General features: G+C 47.3%; 1 protein-coding gene across 6 annotated transcripts in view; it reads left to right on the top strand.

Annotated features, from left to right (window-relative positions):
- Positions 1 to 25,787, top strand: part of FBXW7 (F-box and WD repeat domain containing 7) — a 1,581,903-nt gene that overhangs the window by 1,389,270 nt on the left and 166,846 nt on the right. For all 6 annotated transcript variants that reach the window (XM_069631275.1, XM_069631278.1, XM_069631277.1 and 3 more), the window contains one exon: positions 20,597 to 20,738. In XM_069631275.1, coding sequence (XP_069487376.1) covers positions 20,597 to 20,738 — 142 coding nt within the window. The remainder of the gene's footprint in view (positions 1 to 20,596; positions 20,739 to 25,787) is intronic.

Raw genomic sequence — 25,787 nt, 5'->3', positions numbered from 1 at the left:
AAGTTGGGCATTTTGAGAAGCACTTCTCCTGCTGCCTTAGCTAGGATTTTGGTTCACCATAGGAAGATGGGTACCACGATGAAGACATTTCCCTTTCTTACAAACACCATTTTACATTTGCATCAGTCTCACAAGTTTGCATTTTGGAATACACTGACCATCAGAAATCGTTGCGACCATGCTTGAGAAAAATAGTCTTCAGAATGTTTGAGTTATTTGAGATTAAACTAAAGGTTGCTAGTTCACAGAAAAAGGCCTGGTGATTCGCTCTCAACTCTTAATAACACGAGGCCGTCTTTAAATAGAAAACTGCTGTGCACCGTTTCAGGAAGAGATACCTAAAGTTGGGCTCGTGTCATATCTTTATTTTCTAGAAGATGTTTCATTTTCTTTCGTTTTGACACTGTTTTTAAGTGGTTTTATAAAGCGACATGTTTCAATCACTGTCAAGTCTCCATAGCTACAGGCATGCCTGCTGTTTCTGAATGTTGTGAACACTTTCCGTTTTTTGCGGGAGAAAAGATTTCACAAATAATTACTTTAGCTGTTTGGAATCTTGCCCTTTTTGTACATGTGTTGCAGTTGCTCACAGTTCTGCTACTGATGGACAAAATAATGCCTCTTGTTGGTGGGACAGAGTCTAGATATGGTCATCTAGCGTTATAATAAATGTAACCAGTTCCACAACTACTGCAGAGCTTACCACCGGGATAGGGGACGAGAGGGGCCGGTGGGGGTGGAATTCCTAAATGCTTTATGATCAAGAGAAGAGACATTTTTACTGGGATCCCAAGACAGTAGTTATCCATTTGAACATACCAAGGTCGAAAAGGCTTGGAAGTGAACTTCTAGCAGGCATTGGCCTTTAGAAATGGTAGTGGGGGTCTCTGAACCTCTAAGGACCCTGCATCTGAATTTGTGTTCTGCAGAGTTATTTGCATAAGTGTCTTTGTCCGTTTAAATCTATAATGGTGCTGTGCACGTCCAAGAGCTTTGCCAAAGTCAATGCTGCTCCCATGGTCATGATTTTATTCGACCTAATTCATAGGATTTCTAAGAAAGGTCTGAACTTTGAAAGGGAATATTCAGAAGTGTAATTCACATAAACCTACGCCCATTGGTTTAGTCTCTGTCTAAAGAAGCACATAGACCAGGAAGTGAAATAATCCTTGGAACAATATCTAGCATTGACTTGACTGGTAGGTCCTCGTAGATGGGGGTGCTGTTCCCAAAGATGTCTTGGGATTCAGACTTCTCAAATAGGAAAGCATGAGCTAAATCGACAGAAATGTAACCTATGTTGGGGCAGTGGAACAACAAAGCAATCCCTGGGATACCTGAAGAAACAAGCCGTGGGGTGCTTGGCAATCTCCTGTCTGCTTTGCACAGCCCACTAGACTGGAACGCCAAACCACAAACAACTTTTCATATGCAGACCTCTACAGTAAGATAATGTTCGAGTATCGCTGAAAAGGGGACACACAAGTTGACTTTACTATTGGAATATATGGGCGGAATGATGAACGGCACGAAGCACTAATGCAAAGGATGTTTGATAAACATGCTGCGAGAAAAACATCAACACTGGTATATCCTTTTTTTACAGATAGCCTTCCATCACTCTGCTTGTTGAGGCTTCTCCATAGAACTAATGCAGCCAGTCACCTCTGCATGAAGACCCTCAAAGCAACCCAATTTGCATAGAGCAAAAAGACAGCCACAGCATATTGGAGTACAAGTATTAGAATGTGTGTAGAAATTGCGCATTTCTAGCCACTTGGTGGACGGTTGCAAACCTTTTGCTTTTGAACAATTAATGAACATAGTGGAAGAAAAGCTTGTGAGGTAATCTTCTAGGAACAGGATGCAGAAAATAAACCTGCAAAAAGTGAAAGCATCTTTAAGGGCATACAAAAAGAAAAACTAAGCATCCAATCTCCCTGTACTTCTAGAATATCCCATTGAACCCCTCCAACAAGGGCTCAAGTTCAAGGGTACGCTCTGGTGGACAGTGTCTCCCCCACCTTTTTCAGAGGGTGAACACCGTCCCCCAGGGTATTTTAGAGGCCATGTGTAAAATAAGACACCTTGGCTGGCTTTTTCGAAATTATGACTGCAGTAGCCAGGTGCACAGATCAGGCATTACATCATATAACCCAGTGAAACACAACAAACACAGTGAAATGGCACATTTAGGGACTCCAATCCCCTTGGAAAACATTGGCATTGATTCTTCGGGTTTAAAACGTGGACATTTTTAAAAATGTCCTTTCTTGGTTTTTATGTATGTTGATTTTATGAAAGGCAATGTCCATTTGTCCTGTGCAATTTGTATGGTTATGCAAAGCCAATTGAATAACATTTGCATATTTCACATTGATATGCTAATTTCGGGTGACATCACAACCCATTCTTAAGTTAATGAGTCACCCTACTTTTTCTTTGAGGACTTGACCCCTGTCCCACAGCCTAAACAACCTCTTTGCACAGATTTGGTGTGACCGAGACAGTTGGCTTTTCATATAGGTGTAAACCAGGCAGGGATTTCAATCCATCACCAGAGTGTAATTTGGCAGCCATCTGATGGGGAGCAAGATGGGATTCCCTATATACATTACTTTGCTAAGCGAAGTCCTTCTGGCCCTTTTCTCCCTTTCTCTACAACCCATAGCTGTCCCAGGTAGGAGAAAGGCGAGAAGAGAAAAAATAAATACATTCTGACTGCTCAGATGTGTCCCGAGGCTTCAACTGCTTTCATTTGGACACTGAAATAAATGCTGTATAATCCTGAGCACGTTTGTAATTGCGTGAATTTCCAACACCGGCACCCTGCAGCCGATTTAGGGTACCTTTAGGCATTCAAGAAACGGTAGTCTTTCCAAACTTCAACAAATGACTATGAAGACGGCATATAAAACCTTTTAAGCATACAATAAACTGTCTAGCATGATCTATCTAGATCTGAAAAATTACTTTAAAGCCACCATATATATTGTCTTTCTAAACATAAGAGAGCACGACCTTTATAAACTTAAAATATTTGAGTGACATGATGAATTGTCAGTGTGGCACGTCTCGGAGCAAACCTTGTAGTCAACGATAATTCAGCGCGAATGCTATCCCTAGTCGCCTCTCGTCTCAATAGCCGTAATGGATTATGTGTTTAAAGCCCTACCAGAGTGCTAAGCAAATTGCACGAGCACTAACATTTGCAGCGTCCTGGCCTAGTGTGGAAGAAGAGCACCGGAAGCGGACGTGGAACTTCATGTGGATTAGCACACCAGAGTGCAGCAGGATGCTTCAGTTCGCACAGCTTTTGTCCATGCGGTGTCGGTCTTGAGAACAATCAGTTGCTTCGTCTACAGTGAATCTAGTATGCAATGTTTGTTGAAGAACCAAATGCTCGTGCAAGTGCAATGTCACAAAAATGTATTTGCAATTTGTTACAGGAACAATAATATACTTTCAAATTCTTTGGGATTGGAATTTGGTGCCCTGCATAACATGTCTGCTTTCGGACTGCTCTTTACGACTTAACAGTTTCATTCAGTTGAATGTTTTAAAGTGTGTTCACTGCAAAAGTTGCTCCTGTGAAAACAAGTGTTGATCTTTTCCTCAAATCATGGGATTATGCAGCTTTAAGTAAAGTGTTGGGCTTGTCTCTTGTAGTACTTGCATTAAAAGCCATGGCATTCTGTTTGAGAGCAGTACTAGTGGTACCAGAGTATATTCTTTTTAAGACCCAGTCAGTGGGCCATTCCGGAAATGATGGCCCTGAACAAAGAGTTAAAAGCCCAAGTGCGGTGAGGACATTGAGCAAGGATTATAGGTCCAGGACACATGGTGCCGCCCCAGTTTGGGGATCTGTAAAGCTATTCTGAATTGTATTGCTCTTGATAGTATATATTATAGTGGTCTGCGAACTGTGGATCTACAGATATATTTAATTATTCCTCCCTGATCCATCACCATTGGCTGTTGGCTAGGGCTGATGGAAATTGTAGTCCAAAACATCTGGAGAGCCTAAGGTTGCAGTTTGTACATAGATCCACCAGGGTGGTTTCAGGGAGTTGGCTGTGGATATGCACAGCTCTGCTGGTAGCTTTGGAATGTAGAGTGTTGCACAATCTGCGGGCTGTACTTGTTAATATAGCCCGCAGATTCTCCCATGAGAATTGTCTTTGAACATTCCAAGGGTCATAAAGTCAAGTAGACCATGTTTCTGAGACGTTTTCTTTCCTGTTTCACTATTACTTTCAGTGAGGTGTTACTGGTGAAGAAGTGAGCTCAGATTGTTGTTTTCGTGGGACTAGGTATTGCATTGTAAATAGTTAATTGTTATAAAATATACAGGAAATCCCAAAATTGATTATAAAGAACAATTAGACCTGCCCTTTGCTGGAATTCTATGGACATAGGTTATTGGCTGGTGATATCAATTTGCATATCAGTCTTTTTCTTGCCGACATGGGCAGTCCAGAACCGAAATGCTATGGCAATTCCCTTCTGAACAAGAGTACCAACAGCAACACCATAAACGTGTGTCAGCCTTGTTGGGCCTAATCAGTGAGGTGGGGCTGTGCCTCTCTGAGCACTATGATCAGGGAGTCCACGTCTGGGTTCACCCAGGTACTCAGGGTGACCAACCCCAAGTTCCTTGCAACATTTTTCAAAAAAGGTAGCAGGTACCCCTTTCCTGAAACAAAATGGCATGATAACCTGTTCTGTGGGTTTTTTTTTCCCACTGGCATAAAGCGATGGCTGCAGACGCTCAAAGTGAGTAAAAACCACTCAACAGGTTATCATGGCATGTTCTTTCTGGAGAGGGGCGCCTGCTACCTTATTTTTTTTTTTCTTTTATCTGGTTGTGTATTTGTTTGCTCACCATGTCATTCTCACCATCTTCCTCTGCACTTGTAGTTCGATTCCCTCCCAGTGTCTCTTCTTGCTCCTGGGCTTTCTCTCTACCCGCCCGACTGGAACCATCTGCCCTTCAAAATCAAAGCCAGTCCAATTCTGAATCTCTTCAAAGCTCGGCTTTAACTTCACTTATTTGCTCTCTCGCCCACCATCCATGCCTGTCCCTAGCACTCCCTCCTTTGAAGCTTAATAATGTAATTTTGTATATTTAATTCATACTCCTTCCACTTTAGTTTGAAGCACTTGCTCTCCTAGGTTAATGTTACCTTTACAAGTCACCTGTTTTCTTATATACATTTTTTTGTTTTTGTTATGTCCCTGGTGTGTGTCCCACTTTTTTACAATAAACTGGCTCACCACTTCTTCTCATCTTTGTGCTATTGTGCAGGCACCCTTCCTGGAAATACTTCCGCCATCTGTACATGTGTTATTGTAAGTCATTTCTGATCGAGATGGACGTCCCTGTTCTTCAAGTGAATACACATAGTGTAGCTTCGTATATGAAGGCACTGCTATTTTACATCTGTTAAATCTTCTGATGCCAGCTATAAATATAACATATAAAGTGCAGCCTCGCTTGTATGGGTGCTGCAATCCTCTTCACAAGCGCAGGTTTGAGATTTGCTTGGGCCTACCATCTTGGTCTCGAGTGTCTTTATGAACCAGGTACGCTTCCCACCACTCTGCAGCCATTAATGCAACATTGGTATTTGCATGTTTAAGTAGCTGGCATGTGCTCATAGTGCAGGTTCGATGCACCTTGCCGTTTATCAATAAATGCAAATACAGGGCCCAAGAGTGAAATTTATCGAGCCTGGCTGCTAGCTACAAAGAATGGAAGTCTGCTTCACTGGATTTTAAGCTGGGTTTTGTTTTGTATGCTGTTTTGGGGTGTATATATATATATTTCTGATGTTTGTTAATCTGCTTAGAATCACATGCTGTGCATAGTCCGACATCCAGTGGTCACTGCGGAGTATTGCATTTTGTTTTTCGTAGTCGAAAAGGGGACGTTGACAAGGCGTGTCTGTAACACTATCCCTATAGTGACGTGCGGTGTACCCACAATCCCTCACGCGTCGAGGTCCCTCAGATTGTTATTTTTCCGCTCAGATATTGGTCGCCTTTACGCAGAGCTCCTCGAGAGACATTGCAAATTCATTTACTTGACCTTTGGTCGTTACTTATTAATATCTATTACATAGATCCCACCCTCGACGTAGCTGCAAAGCTGTTTCTCTGCTGAGTAAGAACTTCGACGGCGGAGACGAGACGGAGGAGATCCTCCGGCGCTGCCGAACACGTGGCCTGGCCTCGCCGGCCAAAAGACAGTAGGGAGACTGGGGGCATGGAACATTTCTTGTTTCTCTCTGAGAATGCCTTTCCTTTTCCCCTCCCTTTCCCTCGGGGTTGTTATCAAAGCAAAATATTTCCTCAGGTATGGAGAGGACACCATTTAGGTTTTGCCCGCGTTGCAAGGGCAAATTCACCTGGAAAGACCAGCATAAACGGTGTAACCGTTGCTTGTCCCTCGACCACAAGGAAGACGGCTGCACGGCTTGTCAGCTTCTTAAGCCTAAGACTTTAAAGGACCGCAGAGTCAAGAGGTGGGCGGCCTACGCCATGTTGAGGTCCGATTCCTCACCCGCCGCCGCAGAAAGTGACGAGGAATGTGATAACCCGACATCCGTTTCGGAAGTCGTAGACCTCTCTAAGGAGCGCTCGCGCTCCTCGTCTGTCCCCGGCCCGAACAAGCTCGGCTCACGCCCTGCTTATGGGGATGAACACCCCGGCAACACTGCCGCACACAAAAAACCCTCCCATAAACACATAACCCACGGCTCTTCTTCGTCGAAGACGAAGAAACCATCAGCGCCAACGGAGACGCAGGTTCCACCGGCGTCGTCCTCAAACCGTAAGAGTCTTAAGCCCCCCTCACAACCGCAGACGCGACCAGCGACTGGGCTTCCCCCAGATAAGGGCGCTACCCCCAAACCGCGAGACGAAGCGCTCCGTCAGAGAGCGCCCGTCGCCATAGAACATGCGACACCCATAACGTCAATACCAGAGCCCTCCACAGACAGATTAGTCGTCTAGAGCCTGGCGAGGATCATTTCCGCCGATAGCCAGAGGCGGACGGCGAAAGATACGTGGAATACCGCTCAGAAGGCTAGAGAAACGCCGAAAAGGCCGGAAGGAAGGCAGGAACTGCCCTCTTCATCCAAAGGGACTCCTAGCCTGCCAGAAGGCTTTTCAGACAGCGACGAAACCCTTTCTTCGACGTTATGGGATAGGTCAACGCGTTTTCAGGCCGAAAACCCTATTCCCCCATATGCCCCCCCTCAGACTGCTCAGTGGTACCTCATGAGACCCTGGAGAGACTCCAGTTCTGTATGGAGAAGATGGAGAGGTTTATGGAGACTCAAAACCTACCACCACCCAAAAGGGCAAGAGAGGGACCTCAGGTGGACCCCAGGGCTAAATTCCCTAGGCTGTTTAATCCCTCCCAAGTGGATGAAGATTTATATGACCTCACTGAAGAGGACACCCACTTTCGGGAGGAGGACGAATTTTTAGGCAACAAAGAGGAACAAAACCTAGAGGAGGAGGGTTTTGAAGATTATCGATATATAGGTGGGGGGGGCTTCGGAGAAGACCCAGAGGAAGGTGCTTCACAGCCCTGGCAGTCCCCATCAGCGTTTTCGGACCCTGATGCACTAAACCTGTCCCCTCCCAAGGACTCACCTAATAGGAACAAGTCACCTATAGACGATCAACCTACATTTAATGCACTACTACGCAAGGCAGCAGCGCATTTCGAAATAGACACTGGGGAGATTTCTCCTGACATTGACTTTGTGGAGAAGGTAATCAAGGAGAAACCCCCTGTCAGCCAAACCATTCCCCTCCTCGCCTCAGTAAGGAGACAAATTATCCCTTCACTATCTACACCCGCGTTGGTCAGAGGGGTCAACCCGAGGATAGAAAAACTATTCAGTCCCTCTCCTTCAGACCCGTTGTACGTCAGGGGCCACTCTGTACCAGACTCCCTAGTGGTGACAAATACAAGGAAAAGAGCAGGGGTCCCGCTGTCTACCAGCGAGGCACCACCAGATAAAGAGGGTAAAAAATGATATGCCCTAGGGAAGAGGATCACAGCCTCCGCTGCTTTTTCCGCAAGGATTGCAAACAACAACTCCCTGCTAGCAAGTTACGCAGATGCACAATGGAGCAAGCTACGTAAGGACGCCAAGGAGGTACCAGAACCCCTACGTACACAGCTTCTGGCCACGATTACTGAAGGGACTCCAGTAAACCAAAGCATTGTGAAAAACACTGGATGCTGCAGAAACAGCTGGCCGTTCCCAAGTCCAAGGAATACTCCTCAAACGCCATGTCTGGCTGCATAATTCGGGGTTTAAACCTGAAACACAAGCATCTCTAATCAACAAGCCTATAGAAGATGCCAACCTCTTTGGAAAGGCGGTTGATGAGGCACTAGAAACGGCAAAGAAAGAGTTTGACACCATCAAAACCGTAGACCAGATTTCTAGGCCTCCTAACAAACGTGGCTATGGCAATAGGCGCTTTTTTCGAGGCCAAGGCCAGCAGCAAAATCAGCAACAGCAATACTCTGCAAACAACTGGTCCTCTAACCAAGACACCAGTGGGCAATACAACCAGAGAGGACAACGCCGTGGCAAAGGGAGAGGTCGGGGTTCCACCCCTAGAGGTACCCAAGCCACCAACACCAAATGACTCGAGATTCGGGTCCCCTCCCATGCATCGCCGGTCGGGGGCCGGTTAACATCCTTTCTTCCAGCATGGGAGGGAATAATGTCAGACCTCTGGGTATTATCAACCATAGCCCGCGGCTACTGTGTAGAATTCAACAGTTCCCCAACGTACAGACTCCCAAGGGGACGACGCATGACACCAGAACACCTCGCCATCCTTCTGCAAGAAGTGGACCAGCTACTGGAAAAAGGAGCTATAGAGGTCGTGCCTCTATCTCAGGTAACGGAAGGTATTTATTCAGTGTACTTCCTTGTACCCAAAAAGGACTTAACCATGCGCCCTGTATTAGATCTGCGCCCAGCGAACAAATTTGTCAAACCTCAAAAGTTTCGTATGGTGACCTTACAGGAAGTGATCCCCCTGCTATCACAAGGAGATTACATGACAACACTGGACATGGAAGATGCATACTTTCATATTTTAATGTTGCCAGCGCACAGAAAATACCTCAGGTTCATGATAGAGGTCAAACACTACCAGTTCAGAGTGCTACCATTCAGGATAGCATCAGCACCGAGGGTATTCACGAAAGTACTGGCAGTGGCAGCGGCCCACCTGCGCAGGTTGTCCATCCCAGTATACCCTTACCTCGACGATTGGCTCATAACCGGGGATTCTTACGAAACATGCTTCTCAAATACCGAAAAGACTGTAGACCTTTTGTTCCAACTGGGCTTCTACATCAACGAGAAGAAGCCCAGCTTAGACCCAAGCCAGGTCAAACAATTCCTAGGGGCTCTAATTCGAACAAAGGACGGCCTCGTCCTCCCCTCCAATGAGAGGGTCCAAAACATGCTGTTTCAGATCCCTCAATATGTGGCAGGTCGAGAGATGACGGTACGCAAAGCAATGCGCTTGCTAGGAATGATGATGTCATGTATTTATTCGGTACCCCATGCGCGCCTGCGCATGCGCCCAATGCAAGAGTGGCTCAACAGCTAGTGGTGTCAGGCCAGCGGACAATGGGACGATCTAGTGGTGGTCTCGCAGGCCTTGGTTCTCTCGCTACGGTGGTGGTCGAAGGTAAACCTGGTAATGGGAAAACCATTTGCCACCCCCGCAGTGGAAGCCACTCTAACCACAGACGCATCCCTCACAGGATGGGGGTCTCACCTATCCCATCAGACTGCTTACGGAGTTTGGACTCCGAGCGTAGCATCCAAGCACATAAACTTACTGGAGCTACTGGCTGTGTCCAAGGCACTAAAAGCCTTCCAGGCACACCTACAAGGGAAGACAGTGATGGTCCTCACAGATAGCACCACAGCCATGTACTACCTCAACAAACAAGGGGGCACTCACTCTCCAAGACTGTCCAAGCTGTCCCAGAACATCTGGAAGTGGGCTCTCAGACACATGTTCCTACTGTCACAACATGTACCAGGGGAACTCAATCTGCTAGTAGACGAACTCAGCAGAACTTCCCTCTGCCCTCCGAGTACGAATGGCGTTTACACGAAGACATCGTCTTTGACGTTTTCAAACAATGGGGATTCCCAGAAATAGACCTGTTCGCAACTCTGGAGAACTCACAATGCCAAGATTACGCCTCCAGGTACCCCCAGAACCAATCCAAGGGGAACGGTCTATCGATCCCATGGTCAGGGAAATGTGTTTACGCTTTCCCCCAGACTCCCCTTCTCAACAAGATTGTGCACAAGATGCACCAGGAACAAGTTACCATGATACTGGTGGCCCCTATGTGGGCCCGGCAGCCATGGTTCGCTCACCTGATGGAGATGTCTCTATCTCCTCCAGTGAAACTTCCCTGCCCGTACAACATGCTGTCACAGGACAAGGGCAGGACACTGCATCCATGCCCTCAGACCATGAACTTGGCAGCCTGGCTCCTGAGATCATAGAATTTGGACATTTACAACTCCCGCAGAGATGCATGGGCATCCTCAGAGAGGCTAGAAAGCCTAACACTCGTCACTGTTATTCTAGCAAATGGAAGAGATTTGTCATCTGGTGTAGAGGAAGAAACATCAAACCTGTTGACTGCTCTCCCACACAAATTGTTCTGTACCTGACCCATTTACTGGACTCTGGTCTAGTATTCAATTCTATTAAAGTCCATCTAGCGGCACTTTCTGCATACACCACTTCCCAACTTAAAGTGTCATGGTGGAAAGTCCCAGTTATTAAAGCCTTCATGGAGGGGGTAAAGAGAATACACCTTCCGATAGCAAACCCAGCTCCAGGCTGGGACCTAAATGTGGTATTTACCAGGCTCATGGGCTCACCCTTTGAACCCATGCACAAGGCAACTCTTAAAGACCTCACTCTTAAGACTGCCTTCCTAATAGCTATCACCTCCATTAGGAGAGTAAGTGAACTACAGGCTCTTTCTGTTCTAGACCCCTTTCTAACGGTTCACAAAGATAAGGTGGTTCTACGCACACACCCGAGGTTTGCACCGAAATTCTGTCATGATGCCTACCTCCAAGGAGCCAGGTCCGACCCAGCAACCCCAGAGGCAGGCATCATTTCCCCCAGGGGAGTGCCAGCGGGCCCAAGCTGGGGCCCTTTGGACGCAGTCCTGGCGCCTTAGGCGCCAGGCTCATGTTGCACCCCTGTCCTGACGCCTTAGGCGCCAGGCTCATAAAGCTAGACATGTGTTCAAGTGTTTTAATGTGCACTTACCTGATGCAGACCATGCTGCCACATCCAGGCCCTCTTGAGGCCTGAATGGAACTACTTTACCTGTGGGATTACTTTCCACCCGGGTGTGGTCGGGGAAGGATACATACCTGATCGGAGGAAGGATACACACTTGGAACGTCTTCCAAAGCTATTTAAACCACACCCGATCAGCAACTCACGCTTCGCGTTGTTCTGCTCCTCGCAGCTGGACGCTCACCGTGTCAGCTCCTGCATCTGGACTTCAGCCATGCCTGTCAGCATCCTGGGTCACCTGCAAAGTGAGACAAGATACCTTACCAGCTAAATCTGCACCACGGAGACATCACCGACGATCCTGAAAGGGAAGACATTATTTTTAAAAGCATTTCGTTACGATCGCTGCAGCGCTGCATTTCACTCACCTTTCCTGGGTTCCTCCATCTTCAGCAGCGATCATCCGGATACACAGCCACTTCCCAGAGCCTAGAGAAAAAGACAAGAATAAGAGGTGAGAGAAGGAAGGGAATAAGACTTACCTGTTGGGTCATTCCCATTTCATTTCGGGTCTTGCCGCTTCCAGGCATTTTCCGGACCCCGGCCCCTATGGGGAAAAAAGACAAAGACATTGAATGAGCATATGCAAAGACAGTTCCCGAGCGCTCATCCAGAACTAACCTGCCATTTACTGGAACTGGAACTGCACGTTTCACTTCGGGTCGGCGCCATATCTCCGGCATTCCGAACCCCGGCCCCTAAGGGGAAAAAAGACATGAGCATTAGCGCTTGCTGCAAAAAGACAATGAACATTATCATTAAGCTTGGACTTTTGAATTTGCAACAGAACTTTTACAGAGCCTTACCTGAATAGTCAAGCTTACCAGAACTCCCATCAATCCTCAATCCAGTGAAGTAACTGGGTTTCAACGCGCCCCTGCATCAGAAGCAGGATGGAGAGCTCCTCCTTCCTGACCCTAAGGTGAGACTTCACAGGGAATCGTGGAAGGGTATCGTGGAGGGTTGGAAGAGAGTGGGAGGCTTGAGCATAACTCAGTCAGTAGGTAATACTCCCTTTTCACGCACAGGGGAATATTCCTGCGAGCCGGAGACGCCAGAGTAGAGGGCCCTTCCTATCCATCTTCAGAGTCCTGCGCTTCACCATTGAAGAAGCATCAGCACTCAAGGCCAGACCTGCGCCTCCGTGGGAATCAGGTGAGCGTTACAAATTCATCTCGAAATTCCATGTCAACCAGTCAATAGAACTACTAACGTTCTTTCAAAACCCTTCAAATTTGGGAGAAAAAAGCCTGCATACACTTGATGTGCGCAGAGCTGTCATGTTTTATATGGAAAGAACTAGACCACTGAGAAAGACTAATCAGTTCTTTCTCTCGGTGGCAGCAGGAAGAGAAGGATATGCAGTCTCAAAGTCCACTATATCTAGATGGATTGTTCAATGCATCACTCTGTTACACTCTTGCTAAGAGAGAACTACCCTTCAAGCCAAGAGCACACTCTACTCGAGGCACTGGGGCATCCATAGCATTCATTGCAAATGTTCCCCTTGAGTCCATTTGCAAAGCGGCAACCTGGAGTTCTGCACACACCTTTACAAAACACTACTGTCTAGATGCCCACTCTAGATCTGATTCCCAGGTGGGACAAGCAGTATTAAGACATCTTTTCTCTACTGTTCCTTCTCACAACCCACCTCCAACTCCGGTTACTGCTCGCTAGTCTATGCACAGCATGTGATTCTAAGCAGATTAACAAACATCAGAAGACCATGCATTACTTTTTTTTTATTTTTTTTTTAATATTTTTATTTTAAGTAAACCAAACAACAATACAACAGAACATAAATAAAACACACCACACAACAACAAAAATGCAATCCCCAACCCTCCCCCCTATGAGCCTGTGTGGTGTCCACCATCGGTATCCGCTCCGAGCGGTGGGGCCCCATTGCTCTCGGATCCAGCCGAGGCCGACCCTGTCCCAAACAGCTCGGCTATCAATGACTTCCATGCCGTGAGGGAGCCCATTTCTTCCTCCTCCCCTGCCATACTGGCATCCCGCCAAGCCGCTGTCTCAGCATCTGCCCATTTTTGGAGATCCCGCCACCAGACCTCAACTAGTGGCTTTTGACATTCCTTCCATCCCATGGCAATCCTACGTTTGGCAAGCACATAAACCAGATCTTTAAGTTTCTCAACATGTCAGAGCTTACGCGCTCTGGGATACCCCCCCAGCAGAGAGGCCCAGGCTGAATCCACTTTGAGTGTAATTCCCCTTCCCGCCAGCCTCTGCGCCACTTCACCCCAATAACTTGCGATCACTGGGCACGCCCAGAACATGTGTTTCATGTCTGCATTCTCCTCGTTACACTTGGGGCACGCCTGGCGCCCAGCATCCCGAAACCTGGATATTCTCAGGGGGGTCATATATGCCCTGTGCGTAATATAGAGCTGTATCTGCTTAAACCTGGCGTTCCTCGACACCATCTTGTGGTACCCCAAGGTGCGCTCCCACAACCCATCCGCCATCGGGGCCCCCATCTCTGCTTCCCATTCCAGTCGCAAGTGCCCCAAATCCTTCCCAACCTTTGTCATTAACATCTCGTACAACCTGGAGACCTCATGCCCTCCCTCCGATGTGTCGTATATTGTCTCCAACGTAGCATCCGGTTCATCGGCCAAGGTAGCTTCAGGCCACATACTCCGGATCTCACGCACCACCCTAAGATATGTTACGTATTGACCCCTGTGCAGCCCCGACACCACCTCTAGTTCCTCGAAATCCTTTAGGGCCCCGTCCTGCCAGATGTCTCCCATGGTGACCAACCCCACTGGTTCCCAGTACGTCCGAAGGATTGCTCTTAGCTGCCCGTCTCCCTTCGCCAGTGCGACCAGTGGTAACTGCGGCACGCACGGCGAGGGGTCGCCCATCATCCGGCAGGCTCGCCGCCACATGTTCCTACCCAAGGGCAACATCTTAGGACGTTCCCTCATACAGGCATTGGCCACCCAGATCACCTCCCGCAAATAAAAGGGGGAACAGTCCTTCACCAGCAGCCTGTGTTCAGGGGTCTCATCATCCGAGAGCCACCTGGCCACATATTGCAATTGCGCAGCCACATAATAGGCCTCGAAGTTCGGCAGTTTCACGCCACCCTTCTCGTAAAAGTTCTGCAGTTTCCACAGTGCAACTCTATTGCATGTTCCGTGCCATAGGAAATCCCTACATACACTATGTAACCTTACAAAAAACTTCTTAGGTATCATATAAGGGATGTTATTAAAGTAGTGCAAAAGCCTGGGCAGCACCACCATCTTGAGCATAGCTCCCCGGCCCATCATCGCTAAAGGCAATCTTTCCCAGAACCTCATGCACTTCTCAATCTTCCCCACGGCTTATGTTCCTCCTCGGTCGTGTGATACACGTCAATACCCAGGTACCGGAAGGAGCGCGTTGCCCACGGGATCTGCAGCACTGGCAACCTCTCCACGGGTGTCCCCACATAACCGCCCAGCGGAAATAGTATGGATTTCTGAGGGTTTACTGCTATGCCGGACAGCCAGGCGTACCTCTCCATTACCTCCAAGACATACTGCAAATTCTCTTCCGGGTATTTCAGGTATAGCAGCATATCGTCTGCATACAGGGATATAAGGTGACTCTCCCCTCCCACCTCAATACCCACCGGGTCATACTGCTGCCGAAGGTAAATCGCTAAGGGTTCAAGGGCCAATATATACAACATTGGGGACCAAGGACACCCCTGCCTAGTGCCTCTGCCCAACTGCCATCTGTCTGACACCACTGCGCCCGTGCGGACCCTGGCCAGAGGTGCACTATATAACATCTCGGCCCACCTAATGTAGCCTGGTCCCAGTCCAAACCGTCCCAGAGACGCCAGCAACCACGGCCATCGAACAGAGTCGAACTCTTTAACCGCGTCCAACGCCACTATCGCCATTTCGCTCTCTTCACTACATCCCCCCTCAACCACCCTGTGAAGGTGTCTATGATTGTGAGTGATATTCCTGTTCGGGTCATAGCCCGTTTGGTCAGGATGGATCAACTTGCCGATCACCCCCCGCATTCTGGCCGCCAGGACAGCTGTTAGGATCTTACTGTCTTGGTTCAGCATCGACAAGGGCCGATAGGAGCCACAATCGTGTCCCGGCTTATTGGGTTTGGGGAGCTGTATTATTATCGCCTCCCTGAGCGATTCAGGCAGCCGCCCCACCTCGAACGCTTCATTAAGCATCTCCAGCATGGGCGGGAGCACCTCCTCTCCATACGCTTTATAAAATTCACTGGGGAACCCATCCGCCCCTGGGGCCTTGCAAATGGGTAACTGCTTCACAATCTCTTTCAGCTCGTCCAGAGTGATCGGAGCATCCAACTCCTCTCGCTCTTCATCACTTATCCTGGGCAGACCTATGTCTCCGAGTACTTCATCTATCTCCTCCCGGCTCCCCCCCTCACGATCCTCGTATAATGCCTTATAATATTCTGCGAATGCTCCATTTACACCTTCTTGGGTATCCACCTCTTCACCCTTTTCAGTGATCACCGATCGGATCGGGGACCTCGGGGTCTCGCTCTTATAGAGCCAAGCTAGAAGCCTGCCCGTTTTGTCCCCCCCCCCGCATGTAGTCTCTCAATATACTTTTTGTAGTTTAGATTACAGAGCCTGTCCCAATGTTCCGCACATCTCTGCTGCAGGGTAGAGACCGCCTCCGTATCGAGTCCACCCTCCTCCAACTCTCTTTCCAACTCAATCTCGGCCCTGTGCAGATCGGCCAGGACTCCCCCCATCAACCCCTTGGACTTCGCAATGGCGACCCCCCAGCATTACAACCTTAAAGGCCTCCCATAAAGTACCAGCCGACTTAACACGCCCTGTATTCACCTCAAAGTAAGCAGTTATCTCCTCCCTCATATCCTCTCGGAAGACTGGATCCTTGAGCGCTTCCGCCCTAAGGCGCCATGTTGGAATGCGCGCTCGGTGGGGGGTAAAGCTGCCATCGCAAGACCAGGGGCGAGTGGTCCGAGAGGACTCTCGCCCTATAGTCTATCTGGTCGCACTCCCCGACAACGTCCGGAGTGACGAAGAAGTAATCCAGCCTCGTGTGCAGTTGATGCGGGGCCGAATAATGCGAGTATTGCCTCACGCCAGGGTGGCTCACTCTCCAAACATCCACCAGGCCAAAGTCCGCCAGCAACGTCTGCAATACTCTGGCCGCCGGGCTGGGCTTGGCTATCTTGTCGTCCGACCTATCCTCCCTGGGGTTCAGAACACAATTGAAGTCCCCGCCCCAAATCACTGTGCCCCCCATCCCATCGCTAAGTCTCGTGCACAGCGTCCTAAAGTATGTCGCCGTGTCCTGGTTGGGAGAATAAGTGTTTATAATACACACTACTTTGTTCTCCACAAGCCCCCTTACCATAACCAGCCTCCCATCAGACTCCACAACCTCCCCCAGCAGCTTAAACGGGACATGTGGTGCCACCCAAACCAGCACACCCCTAGCATAGGCAGAATATGTAGATCCCACTACTGTCCCCTTCCACTTCCTTCCCACCAGTTCCAATTTTTCCCGTGTCAGATGAGTCTCCTGTAACAAGGCCACATCTATCTTTTGCCTCTTCAGGTACAACATGACTTTGTTTCGCTTTAGGTAGCTGTTAAGCCCTCTAACGTTCCACGTTAGCATCCTAAGGTCCCCCATGGTCTATCAGTAGCTCCCACCTCCCTTCCAGGGATTCCCGCCCCCCCCCCGCCTCGCAGACACCCATTCCCAGTTCCACCCCCAGGCCCATGTAAAAACTAACACACCCCACACCCCTATCCCAACCAACTGCCCAGCTCCATCCGTGGATCTCAGGCATCCCCGTGTTCGGTTCTCTCTGGAAACCCAAGCAGAGAACCCGACGGGGTGTCACCCCACTAATAGTGACTAACCTTAACTCAACCTGGGGTACAAAGAACGGCCCCTGGAGGCTCCACTCCCTCGCATTCGTATCCGTGCACGCGGACCATGTTTCCAACACCTAACGCGTACACGTTCTCACACAAAGTCACAGACTATATTCCAGTCCCAATGTCCCTAGCCCAACCGGGCCCGCAGCGTCACTTATCTCGTCCCGTTCCATCAGCCATCCGCACATCTGGCTCCTGAGGGCAGTTTTGCGCATCCAGCCACTCCATGGCATCCTCCGGAGTAACAAAAAACAGCATCTTGCCCTTAAAGAGAATCTTCAGTTTGGCCGGATAGAGTAACATGTATTTATACCCAGCCTCCCGCAATCGCCTCTTAACCGCTCCAAAGTTCATGCGACTGCGCTGTACCTGCAGGGTATAATCGGGGTAAGCAGTTATGGTCGCCTCTCCTCGTCGTATAGTGCCCCCCTTGCGAAAGTGTTCAAGGATCCTTTCCCGGTCCCGGTAATTGAGGATCTTGGCGATCACAGGCCTGGGTGGATTTCCCGGCGGTGGCCTCCTAGTCAAGGCCCTGTGCGCTCTCTCCACCGCAAACCCCTGCGACAGGGCGCCCCCCGTGATCTCCTGCAGCAACAAGTTTTCAATAAACTCCGTGGGACTTTGGCCCTCAGCCCCCTCCGGCAGGCCCACAATGCGGACGTTGTTTCTCCGGGCGCGTCCTTCCGCCTCCTCAGCCCTACTCTCCAAGTTACCCACACGTTGCACCAAGGCATGGAGATCACGTTTGTGCGCGGCACAGTCCGCCGCGGTAGGGCCCATCTCCTTCTCCAAGGTCTCTGTGCGTTCTGCCAGGGCTCGCACGTCGTGCCTTAGGAGGTTCACGTCCTCCTGCACCGCCCCAACCTGTAGTTCCATCGCGGTTTTCAGTTCAGCCACTGCGAGCTGGAGCTTGGTCTCCCACGTCGCATTCAGGTCCGCGATCGCAGCAAGGACCTCTTGGTTCGCACCCCCGACGGCCATCTCCTTGGCCTGAGCCTGAGCCCTCTCCTTGCTCCTGGCTCCGTCTGGGCCGGGCGGCGTCTTGGCGTATTCGTCAAGCGTGGGTTGTTTGTTCTTTGCTCTCAGGAGCTTGTTCGACATGTCTCCCGTCAGAAGGGCCACACTCGGGTCAAGGTAGGGACTCCGTCTTGGGGATCCTTTGTTCTCCGGCTCACCCGACCATCTTCGCAACTGTTGTTGTCCACCGCTGTCCCTAGGTGGGCCGGGTTGTGCTGCACCCTTCGTAACGCCCCAAGGGCGCACGTGCGTTGTGGAAAACCGCCACTGGGGTCCCGATCCCTCACTCCTTTGTCCTCCAGTCAAGCAGCGGCGGCCATTTTCTCATCCATCGAGGTCTCGTCTCCAATTCTTCACCCGGCCTCTAATCACACTTCCGCAGTGCGGACCCGGATAAAAATGTATCCACGCGTGCAGCAGAACTTCATGTACGCAGTCAGCATCTTCTCAGCCGAATCGCTTCGGTCCTTGCACGGTTTTCAGGCGGATAATGTACGGATCTGTGGGAGCCCCCGTACAGACACGTCTTTTCACATGGCTTCAAAGCCACGCCCCCTGACCATGCATTACTTACCGTAAAAGCATTTCTGATGGTTGTATCTGCTTAGATTCACATGCGCCCACCCTTCCTCCCCGCTCGGATGGAAGGAACATAGACATCTTTTTATATCTCTCTTTTCTGTACTCACGTCTAGAAGGCTCCCTCAGGGCAGAAAAAATACAAACGGAGGAACCTTGACGCGTGAGGGATTGTGGGTACACCGCACGTCACTATAGGGATAGTGTTACAAACACGCCTTGTCAACGTCCCCTTTTCGACTACGAAAAACAAAATGCAATACTCCGCAGTGACCACTGGATGTCAGACTATGCACAGCATGTGAATCTAAGCAGATACAACCATCAGAAATGCTTTTACTGTAAGTAATGCATTGTCAAATATATATATCCATTGAAAATTATTGCAGCACATCTATTTAGAAGGCACACAGGAAATAAAAGCCCAGACTGCAAATGAAGCAGTAAAAATAACCAGTTTTAAGAAAACAAACACATGATTATTGGGCTTTTTTTTTTCTTTTAAAAAAAAAAGGTAATTCTGTCTTAATATATACATTTGCTTTAAAGTGTGTTTGAGGTTTCTTTTTGATTGCCTGGCACGAGGAAAACCCCTGTTACCTCCGTTTATTGACATCCCAACCTCCACTCTGCACCCCTTCTTTTTCACTTAACTTTTGCCATCAATAAAGGTTTACTTTCCAAGCAGTGGGCAACCACCCCATACTCCCCTCTCCTTCACCATCGTCACCTGCTCCAAGCCACACTGTTCCACGGCCAAAATGTTTTCCTTTAGCTTTGACAATAATTAATTATTTTTGGGATTAAATATGATATTGTTTCTGCAGTTTCTATTTAACTAATTTTCTCAGTTATTTTTGGTACTCTTCATTTTTGCAGTGTTATGTTAAATGTGTATCTTTTTCACAAATAGTGCAGTAATTGACTGTGTTATGGATGCTTCGTAAGTGCATACTTCAGAGGATCAGGTGAGACAGGTGCAATCTAAGTAGACAGGATTTCGTTTAAGGCCACGTCCGTTTGGGAGGAATGTGGTCTAAAGTTTGGAAGAATGTCTAGGGTAGTGTTATGTGAGTGCTTCTTTTTTTTGCATCTTGATTTGCTATGTGTTACTTAAATTTTCGCTTTATTGACTGTTTAGCTTTGTGGAGTTTGTGTGATACTTGGGCGTGTTAAATAGTGTTTTACTTCTTGGTTACTGTGTGATTGTTCAGCTGTTTGCTCTCTAGGTAATTGTGTTAATAGTACTATTGCAGTATTTGGATTTGATTAATCATACTGAATATTTCATATAAGGGTTCCTGCGATTGGCATTTACACCCTGATGGAGATTAAGGTTGAAATGGCTGCCATTAGTGTGCAGTTTAGATAATGTCTCTTGCTGCAAGGTCGTTGCATGTAGTTAATGAATCGTTTGCATCTCCATTTTCGCTCTGCATATTGTTTAGGTGGCCTCTTAAATGGTATGTTTGTGTTTTTCTGAAAGTAGGTCTTTTCCTTTTTAAAGATATTAGTAGAGTTTCGGGTAAAACAAAAAATGCCCTAAAATATGTATGTATGACAAATGACAATGAAATGTACATTTTGAAAATACTGTGACTGTCTTCTTTAATCTCAAAAGCAAGCCGTTTTTCTGATCACTCATCTTATGTTTTTTTTGAATTTTAGTACGGCAGGGTTGGTGCCATGCTCAGCCACGCCAACAACCTTTGGGGATTTAAGAGCAGCCAATGGCCAAGGTCAACAGCGCCGCCGGATAACATCCGTCCAGCCACCTGCAGGACTTCAGGAATGGCTCAAAATATTTCAGGTGGCTCCTTTTTCCATTTGCCCTTAAATGTAATCTAATTGTAAAACTATTACGATTATTTTTTGAGCATTTTCTGTTGTCAGCTGGAACATTCTGAATGAAAATTCTCCTATTCTAGTTGTTACAGAAAAGATCGGCAACCCAGTTAAGACAAGTTTGTGTATGTAGAAAGTTGTCAGCCTGTCTCGGTGGTCAGCCTCAACATGCAGTGCGTGTTCATGTGCGATCCTTGTAACCGACTTTAAAGAGCGAATTGCAGGAGCTGGCCAGGATCTGGCTGGCTGCAGGTCGTGCAGTATCTCCCATCATTCTGTACTCTTGCAGGTTCATGGGGTGTCAGAACTACTGTATGAGACTTGAATGTCTACATGACGAACCAGGTGTTCGCCAACATAGGTCTGGAAATGCCAGTTCATGAGTATCATGTCCCCAAGTCTACCGCCTAATTCTGTAGCAACAAAATTGATGAGCCTACTGTCTTATTTTTTCATCAGGTTGTCTTCTGGTGGGTATTCTTGGAAGTGATGACATACCAAATATGTTAATGTCCCTATGTATATATATCTATATATATATATATATATCTACTTGCTCATCTTACTCCACCCTTGGGAGTTTCTTTTTAACTGTCCACGAGGTGGGCTGAGAAGAGAGGTTTCTAATGGGCATATGAAGAGTGGGGACATGACCTAATTATTATTAGCACACTGATTGTTAGAAACCTCCCCTCTGCCAATTGGAATGTCCAGAGTGCAGTCCAAATCTATTCTGAACATTTTGTCTTCAAAAGCAGACAGGGAAACAAGAATGCAATTTCTAGGCAAGATTTCTTTCAAGACACTTCCTCTCAAAGGAGGATTTTTTTTTACTGCAACATCCTATTAAACACAGCAAACGGAAAGCTAAAACATTGGAAACCCTTTTAACTTTCATATAGAGAAACGGTTTTCTTTTCAAAACATCGAATATATGGTCTTGTTAAACTCTAGTTTAGCCAAGTTGCAATTAAAATATACTTAATTCTTGAAGAAAAACTTGTTTTTTAAATACTGCAAAATAAGAGCACATTGAATGCGCTAAATTAATTTGTCTATTTACTTTACTCACTCATGAAATTGACTTGTTTTCTTCACCACCAAAACATGTCATGCTACTACCAATGTGTCCTAATACCCTTTCACACCACGGGAGTGTCATTGTCACTTGGGATGATGATCCTTCCCCAACTTGTCATGATAAGAGATGAGACTTTGACGTAGCAAAACCTGTACATGTTTGTGTTATTACACACTTATAAACTATCGAAAATAAGGGCAATATTTGATACATACGTCGACTTAAGCACAAAGTGATTACGTGATTTGCCAAGGGTTTTGTGATGTAGTTGATGTGCGGAAGCTGGAATTGGAACTCACATTTTACATCTCCTCCTGTGTCAGTTTCACACAAACATAAATTGCTAGAAACAGCAAACTCGATGCCTGTCTTCGCTCTCAGATTTATTGTGCAGCGACTCATGCTTGCTGATAATTTTTGTAGTTATTGTGCGTTAGTGTCATGCCCTTTTGGATGTGACTTCTAGTTTACATCTTGAAATGTTCTCCACTACTAAAATACCCCTTCCCTTTTAGTCCAGATACCATGGATTCAATCAACGTACATCATATAGTACAGTGTGTACCTACGGCCTGAATCTTTTTCTTATTTTGTGTAAATCTGCTGGAGCAGATGAATGTACAGACCTGACGAATGTATAGAGTGGATGGAGCGGACGGGTGGATGGAGCGGACGGGTGGATGGAGCGGACGGGTGGATGGAGCGGACGGGTGGATGGAGCGGACGGGTGGATGGAGCGGACGGGTGGATGGAGCGGACGGGTGGATGGAGCGGACGGGTGGATGGAGCGGACGAGTGGATGGAGCGGACGAGTGAGGATGAGTGAACAGAACGGATGAAGGTATAGAACAGATGAGTGTAGAGATGAATATATGGAACATGATATTGCTGTTGAATGCGTGTAAAGCACGAGTGCTTAAAGCGGATGAGTGCGGGGAGCGGATGAGTGGAGTGCGGGGAGCGGATGAGTGCGTAAAACAGGTGAATGCATAGTACATGTGAGGGCATAAAGCAGATGAATGCCGGAGCTGTTGGGTGTCCTGACCCACGTTTGAGCTATCATGCTACAACATTTGGTGCTGTGCGCTTAGAAAATCCAAGATGGCCAAAAAGCCCACATGTGCACCAGAATCCAGGAGAACCACGCAGTTTGTGCGCACACCAAAATGGTTGCCTAACTTTCCACCCACCAGTGCGAGCATGATTGGCCAGGGTGCCATGAGTGGAATGGGTGCCAAAGGTAAAACAGCAGCGCCTGTTAAAAAAAAAAAAAAAACGCTTTAAAATTACCTTTGGTTTCTCTGAATGCCAGCTCAAAATGCCTATTTTCAAACATTGCAACACATCCAAAAATCTCACTGAACACCAGCAGACATCTGGCAGAATGAGGTTTTGTGTGCCTACAAAATCTGGGAAGATGAAGAGCCCAAAATAATGTTGATAACAAGACTGGCTGAGTGCTAAACTGAACTGAAAGACCCTAAAATCGAAATGTTTAGAATAAATGAGTGACCTACTTTTGAGTGTCACATAGTTTGTCACTGTTGAAATGTCATAGTTTTGAACTTAGAATCAGCATTCTAGCTGCATGTGTAAAAATTGTAAGTTTGAGTTAAACTGAGAACCCAAAATGACATGTAGCTAAAAACTGGCTTAAAGAGATTCCAGTTCTGCCTGACAGGTTCCCAGGCCTGGCTGCATTCTGTTGCCCCTGCCAAAAGGAGATCACACACTCTCTGATTGAATTACCTGGGGACTGCAGGAAACTAAACAAAGGGCCCAGGCAGATGGTTTATTGGGGGGGGAGGGAGGTCGTAAATGGCTTCCTTTTGAACAAAGCCCTTCCTTGACTCAGGCAGATGGTTTATAGGGGAGGTCGTAAAGTGGCTTCCTCTTGGCAGAAACAGGGAGGGGCAGCCCCCTCTGAGGACAGGCTGAGCTTAAAGAAAGTGGATAGACTGGTTCTCCACCATGTGACCTGGGAAGACACACCCCTGTTGGCCAGAATATGATTTTAAGAAAGATGTATAACTCATGGTGCGGACTTGTCAAAATTATCTAAATGATACCATAATTCTTGTGATTTTTTTGCCCACATTTTAAGAGGTTTTAGGACCCGGTGGTATGATCTGGGGGTTTACGAGCGGAAAAGAGGCTGTTACTCTAAATGTATGCATGTTAAAAATCTGACACTTCCTTATCTAAATGCCCACATGCCTTGCACACAATTGTATAAATTTGGAGAAAAATCCGATATGGGGAAAGCTACTAAAAAGTGCAAAAAGTGGCCATTTCTTTACCCAAGCTCCTAGAAACGCCAGGGTCGGAACAGTGCCTCCCATCAGTAATGCATGATGTGTGTATGCAATGACAATCAACTGTGTATCTGATAAATATGTATTTGGGTCAGAAATAGATTTGTGGGCAAACTGACCAGGGGAGGATCCTCTGACCCATAAAACCTACAGCATCACTCTGACTCACATTTCCTTCCCCCAATCATGGGAGAGGGGAGAATTGGGCCAATGATAAGTAGAGAGGGGCAGGCTTAGCTAGGCCCAGGCACACACCCATTTTCAAAACACATAAAAAGAGACTGCTGGGACAGGTAGGGAGATTCAAATCCAGTTGCTGCGGAGCGTTTTGCCGGACCACACAACATCCAGAAGTTACCAGTCCAGACTGACTCCAGAACCTAGAACTTATACTTTAGAACCTAAATCAGAGGCCTAAAACCACAAGCTGAGTTCTCTGCAGCAGGCCTCAAATCATTGCAAGCTACTCACAGCCGGGCAAGCTGCTTGAATCCCTTGCCAAGAACTTTTGCCAGGACCAGTGCAGAGATCCAGGAGCCGTGCAGAGACCGCTGTATCCGGACAGACCAGACCAGAGATCCAGAGTGACCCAGACCACTGTGAGCAGAACCAGAGAGCTGACCCAGATCACTGTGAAGTGCCGAGACCAGAACCGGAGTCCAGTCCAAAACCTGACCCGATCCGTGGAGAGGCCTATTTCAAATTTATATTGTGAGTACCTAGCAGAACTGTGCAGAACCAATCTCTTAGTTAAAATAATCTAATCCAAACTATTTTAACCTAAGTAGAACAGCCTCCTAGAAATCGTGTCATCTGTCATTTGTAAAGCTGCACAACTGTCACCTGTCAATTCTGAAGCTGCAAGCTGTCACCTGTCATTTTGAGTTTACTTAAAATCCGAAAAACTACCTTTATTTAATCGTCCGTATCTCTGGAACCGTTTGGGCTACGAACGAAATTTAACTTTCCTCTGAAAGCTTAGAATCTCAGCTCCAACGAACCTAGGACCGACTTGCTACTCCTTATACTTTTGCCGTAATCACGATTCACGCACTCGCGAATTTTACCGCGATTTGCGATTTGGTTAAAAATCCAGCCACGTGTAACCATCAGCAGTCATTTCTTTCCTTGCTAAAAATTCGTTTGCCTCTTAATCACCATCTCTGATTCATTGTTAAAGTAAGCCTGAACTCATCCCAAGTATCTCTCACTCACCCTGAACCTCCTAAAGGGAATTAAAAGTATTTTTAGCATATTTCTCACTTCATTGCCACCACATTCAAAGCACTTGGGCCTGTGTTTTAAAACTCATACCGGTTTTCTCTAAGCTTGCTGGGGGGGAACTGAATTTCGTATTGTATTTGATTGCATTCCTGAGAACTGTGTGCTCCTCTTTCCATCTACTTCCATGTCTTACATTGCATAGGGGAGGGGGGTTGAATTGCCAGAGAAAAAGTGATTATATTATCTTTTGCTAAAATCATCTCAAGTATTTCTGTCCTGCATTTTATTCCTCATTGCTTTTCCCTTGAAATCATAAAAGTATTTTTGCTACTTGATCCATCCTATACTAACTCCTCATTGATTATAAAGAAGTGTGCTAGTGTCAGATTACCCA

Source organism: Ambystoma mexicanum, chromosome 6q (genome assembly GCF_040938575.1).
Source record: "Ambystoma mexicanum isolate Mex_15411 chromosome 6q, UKY_AmexF1_1, whole genome shotgun sequence".
NCBI classification, from domain to species: domain Eukaryota; kingdom Metazoa; phylum Chordata; class Amphibia; order Caudata; family Ambystomatidae; genus Ambystoma; species Ambystoma mexicanum.
This window is presented reverse-complemented; position numbering and strand designations above follow the sequence as displayed.